The sequence below is a fragment of the Euphorbia lathyris genome, chromosome 7 (genome assembly GCF_963576675.1).
Source record: "Euphorbia lathyris chromosome 7, ddEupLath1.1, whole genome shotgun sequence".
Lineage (NCBI taxonomy): Eukaryota > Viridiplantae > Streptophyta > Magnoliopsida > Malpighiales > Euphorbiaceae > Euphorbia > Euphorbia lathyris.
The window spans coordinates 64,598,490-64,604,389 of NC_088916.1; the positions used below are offsets into that span (position 1 = coordinate 64,598,490).

Below are 5,900 nucleotides of genomic sequence, written 5' to 3' on the forward strand. Positions count from 1 at the left end.
GACAGCGAACCGAAGGGACCTTAAGGAAACTCCTTGCCGTGGAAAGGGGTTGGTTCGTCTTGGCTTTGTCTAGTAAATTGTGATGGCTTCAGGACACATTCTTTCGAAGAAAATGACATGGATAACTAGGGAACCACTACAATAGGAAATAACGGATTTATTCACTTAAGTTGAAAAAGCTGCTTCATGGATATCTACCTAGGGAAGGGCGAAAGCTGAAGGAAGTATAATTTTTTTTTAATAAGATCGTGCTTCTTCTTCGTTTACTACATCGGCAATAGGATCGTCTCGTTGAGTATGAAAGGAATAGTAGCAACCAATTTTCACTTGTCAATAAGACAACCACAACAAGATTATTCATAGCTATTGTAGTTGTTAAGGACTAGAAAATTGACGAAGTAGATGTAAATAATGTCTATCTACACATCTATATAGATTAATATACTTACAAGATACCACGTGTATGGTATAAAAATATTGGCAATGGTCAAGTTTGCAAATTACACAAGTGTTTATATTGTTTGAAGTAGGTAGGAAGGCAATGGTACAAAAAGTTCACTCATATGCTACAGAAATCGGCATTTCAAAAATCAATCCAAGATTATTGTTCATTCACATGAGTTAGGGATTATTGTTCATTCACATGAGTTAGGGATTGCCATTTCTTAGCAACAGTGATTTATGTTAATGATATGTTTCTTACTGGTTCTTCAACAAAGCAAATATCAACAGCTAAAACAGCCTTGCATTAGACTTTTACAATTAAGGATTTACAATTTGCCAGATACTTTTGGGAGTGGAATTACGTAAATCATGTTAAGAGATTTTACTCTCTCAAATAAAGTGCGTTTCAGATTTGATTACAGACTTAAGATTGTATAATACTCACTTTGTTTCAAATCTAATTCTTAGTGGAGTTCAATTAGATCTTTTGTGAGAATCAAACAAGTATCGAAGAATATTAGGAAGGTTGTTGTATCTTGTTTCACACGATCAGATATAGCATTTTTACTCAACAAGTGAGTCAATTTATGAATGCTTCAACATAATTGCATTGGAAAACAACAATGTAACAAAGTATCACATAACCAAATTTAGAGTATATATCACTTTAAACAAGTTTAGTAAGTCAATATATATATTATTATAAGCAAGTTCAAAGGGCTAATAAGTTACTTTAAGAAACTTTAGAAATTCAATATATTTCTTTAAGTTCATGAGGGTAAGTAAAATATTTTTAAAATATAGAATAGTTAAATTTTCTAGATAAATATAGAGAATTATAAGTGTATTAAGTCTTTTCTTTTTGTTATAAAAGTTATAATAGCAATGCTAGACCTATGCTTAGAAGGTCAGATAAACCACATATCATAATGAAGATTACAGTGAAATTTACGAATTGTGTATCAATAAGGGCTGAAATTTTAACTCCTTACCACTCTGACTCACTCTTATTAGTTACAGAGAGTTAAGTAAAATTCAATGTGCTAATAATAAAAATTTTAGAAGTTTAATGCAATAGTCTAGTCTACTGTCATGTATTTTTTTTTTTTTTGGGTCCAAATTCAATTTCTTAGGTTTCACAACTTTAAAATTACATTTACAATTGTTAGAAATATATACTTTACTAATATACTGAATCATTTTCTCTCAATTTCATATATGAGATTCAGTTCATTTATGCCGCTATTCTTTTTAGGATCGTCTATTGCTCAAATTTTTTACCTCGACATCAACTATAAGACTACATTTAATGCATCAAATTAAACACTTACTAGGTACTTTATTTATAGAACCCAAACTTAAGGTTACTTTATTTTTTATTTGAAAGAGTTGAGGATACTTTATTATTTTTAAGTGAAATGTTCAAATTTGCTTTATTATTTTTAGGGAACTGTAGATTTTTCATAAAGATATAAAATATGTGCCTCCTATTACTTTGTTTTTGACAAAGTAAGTTTTACTTTGTTTTTTCTACCATTGGATAAGCTTACTTTGTCAAAGTTCATCACCATCCAATGATAGAAAAAACAAAGTAAGCATAATATAAATTTATTCATAATATTTTTCAGCAACATTAATTTTATCCATACTTTACAAAAAGAAATTTTTTTTTAAAGGAACGTGTTTGATAATTATTTAATTGACATATAAAACATTCGAAACAAGTTTATTGATAAATTTAGGCTTAATATATCATTGCCCCCTAAACTTGTCCAAAAAGGTTGATTGGCCTCCTAAACTTTCAAAGTGTCCAGATAGCCTCCTCAACTTGCATAAAATGTTTAGTTAGTCCCCTGAACTTGCATAAAATATAATCAATTGACCACTCGGTAGCAAAAAAGTAAGTTAAATGTCGAAAATGTATTCCACGCATCTTAGAATGTTATTACATAATTCAAAAATAGAATAAAAATGAAGTTATTGCTTGCTCAACTATACAACTTGTCTTCTCTAATATTAGAACCGTATACACTGATTTTAGTCGTTTTACTCTTTTTAAGACTCGTGCAATACATCTTTCGCATTTAATTTACTTTTTTGCAACCGAGTGATCAATTGATTACATTTTGCGCAAGTTTAGAGGGTTAACTGAATATTTTATGCAAGTTGAGGGGGCTATCAGAACACTTTGAAAGTTCAGAAGACCAATCAAACTTTTTGGACAAATTGAGAGGGCAAATGATATATTAAGCCATAAATTAAAGCAATTTCTATGTATTTTCACATGTTTGTAATTGCGTTAATAATAGATTGGACATTTTTTTACATTTTGACAGTTATTTTGTGATTAATTTATATGTAACAGATTCAGTCAATGCATTTTGACATGTCGTTTGTAACTGTGTTAATAAGACAATAACCATTTTAAACATTGATGTTTCGAATGTTAATTGTGGCAGTTAAATAACGATCAAACCAGTCTGGTCAATTAATATTTGGATAAAGTCCAAACAAAAACTCATGTGCTTTCATATTTGGTCAAATAGGTAACTGTTGATTTTATTTTGTCCAAACATGGAATGAGATTTTCTTTTTATTAAAAACAAGCATCCTTTAAATTTGACACTATAAAAATTGACCGCTAACGACTTCAAAATTAAAAATTTCAAGAATTAAAAGTTGTTTAATACTACATTTACTATGAAACTAAATTTTTATTTTCCAATATCATTATTATCGAAAATTTCTCTCTCTAAAAATTAATTTTCTCTATCCTCACCAAATAACACCTAAATGACTTCATATTTAAAAATTTGAAGAATTAAAATTGCTTAAAATATCATCATGTCTTTAAACTTTTAAATTTTAAAATCGTCAACGTTTATTTTAATTTTAAGATCTTTGTTTCTAGTAAGGCGAAAAACTTCAGTCATTTTCTGATCGCACCCCATTTGAACAAAAATATTTCACAAATAACTATTTGACAAAATGTGAAAACATACGGTATAATTTTTTTTACTTTGCCTGTATTATTTTTATACAGGCAAATTTAGAAATGACTCCTTATTTCTAATAATAATCCAAGAAATGGTGATTCAAAAAATTTAATTTGCCCGGGAAGTAATAGTAGTTACTAAATTATAATTAGCAATACAAAACTCCCAGCGGTACTAAAACCGAAACTGCAAAATAAAATAAAAATTCAAAACCATAGGATAGCTTCGGTTTTGCAAGCTGTAACATTAATTAATTAATGTTAATAATGAAATAATCATACTAGCCAAAGTTGGTTTGCTTTTCATTTGACCAATCCTCAGAAATAGTCAACAAACACGTTCTTCCCCCCTCTTAATTCCTCCTCCCTTCTCCTCTCACCATATATACATAAATCCATTTTTCAATCAGAGCTCCATTCGGAAAAAATGGAGAAACAAACACAAGCACAAGCACACAAGCCCAAGAACAACTTCATGAAATTCCTCTCTAAACCAGCTCCTTTCAGTCCAAGTAGAGATAAAAGATCCGATCACAACAAGAGAGTTAAACCTCACGCCGCCAAAGGATTTTCCGGCCAAATTGTTTCTCTAATCCCCGATGAAGCTCGCCGTAGATCTAAGAACAGTAGCTTCGAGACACAGGAACCTACATCACCTAAGATTTCATGTATGGGCCAAATTAAGCACAAGAAGAAGATAACAACAACAACAACAACAACGAATCACAAATCAAACAATTCCGATACTCCCAAACAGCTCGAATCGAGGATTGCTTCCACTCCACAACCACAGGCGAAGAAACGTCCATCCGCGATTAAGAAACTGTTAAGTGGCGGTTTAAAACCAGATCATGGAAGAAGAAGATCTGATGCTTCTGTTTATGATAAACAGCCACTTACTGATAGAGCGCCTCCGTTGAGTCAATTGAAACGGTTTGCTAGTGGTCGTGATACATTGGCGGATTTTGATTGGTCGTCGTCTCAGATTATTACACCGTTTGGATCGGATCAACGGAATTACTATTCCAATTCCGATGAGGAAGATGATGAAGAGGAAGAAGAAGAGATTATTATTCCTTTCTCGGCGCCTATGATAGTCGGAGCGGGAATGTCATTGCAGCCAAGGAAAGAAGTTAATCTATGGAAGAGAAGAACCATGGATCCACCTAGACCTCTTCAATTGAAATTATAGGTTAGAATAAATTGATACTATCATCTTCTTCTTCTTCCTCCATTTTTACCTGTAGAAATTTCAAAAAATTGTAATTGTTTTTTAAGTTTTTTGAAGATATTTTTTATTTTTGTTACTTTTTGCTTGATCTGACAGAAGATAATACAGGTTGAATTGAAAATTTTCCGAAATCAATTTATGTTTTGTTTTAATTGATAGAACTGTAATTAATTAATTTACTACTACAATAAATAAATTGGAAATAGAGTTTGATTTCTAAACATTTTTCGGAAATGAAACAAAAAATGTTACGTATATGTAATTAATGAATTGGCAGAATTTTGGGGTGTTGAATATTCATTCAAATTCATGTTTGGAGTACACTTGAAAATTGTAAACGTATTAGATAAGAAGTAAAGAAGCTGTTCCTATCAGCTCTTCAGGCTATTAATTTGATTTTAGGGTTTACACATATTTCCCTGTGTTTTTACGGAAAATCAGATTTGCCCTTAAATCAAATAAACCCACAAAACTATCCCTGAATTTTCCATAAACCTGCAATTATACCCTAATCTAACAGAGCTGCTAAACGGCGATGACATAAAACATTCTTGTCTCCAAAAAAATTGGATGACGACAATCAAAATTCATTTGGTTTCTTATTGTTTTCTATTGCTATTGCTTTTGGATTAATTAGGAGGTTTAGACACCGTTTTATTAGGTTGATTGAGCTTTTATGAAAATGAATTTTGACCAATCTGTTCTTCTAACTTGCTTTTAATCGAAATTGAATGTGCATATTTTTTCTGTTTGTGATTGGTTGTTCTTTTCTGAAGTTTTTCTGGAGACAAGCAGGTTTGATGTGAACGTCGTTTAACAGTTCTGTTAGATTAGGGTATAATTGTAGGTTTGTGAAAAATTCAGGGATAGTTTTGTGGGTTTATTTGATTTAAGGGTAAATCTGTTTTTCCGAGAAAACACATGGGCAAATATGTGTATTAACCCTTGATTTTATTTCGATAATGATTAAGTCAACAATAGCCACGTTGGATTATAATTGTAAACAATGTATTCATACCCTGGTCTAAATGGTAAGAAGTTAAATCTTTACTCCTCAAGTTTGAGATTCGATTCCCCACTTTATAAAAATTTAGCCCTTATTAGTAGATGATGATTTTGGGTGTAGGTAGACCTACCCTTACCGCTGGCAATACCACGTTTTGAAACCTTGAAAATGTGAGTGTTTGATTCAAAATGTTTGCTTACTAAATAGTAATGACATATTTTTTT

The 5,900-nt window shown here is 31.0% G+C and overlaps 1 protein-coding gene across 1 annotated transcript; it reads left to right on the forward strand.

The window, feature by feature from the left end:
- The first annotated feature begins 3,821 nt into the window (after positions 1–3,821).
- On the forward strand, positions 3,822–4,891 carry LOC136235907 (uncharacterized protein At1g76070). The gene has a single exon (XM_066025993.1). The coding sequence runs from the start codon at positions 3,867–3,869 to the stop codon at positions 4,629–4,631; it is 765 nt and encodes a 254-aa protein (XP_065882065.1). The 5' UTR covers positions 3,822–3,866; the 3' UTR covers positions 4,632–4,891.
- The last annotated feature ends 1,009 nt before the right edge of the window (positions 4,892–5,900 follow it).

Bases quoted from the DNA above. Each gene is read 5' to 3' on its own strand.
- LOC136235907 (XM_066025993.1), top strand. From the start codon at position 3,867: ATGGAGAAACAAACACAAGCACAAGCACACAAGCCCAAGAACAACTTC.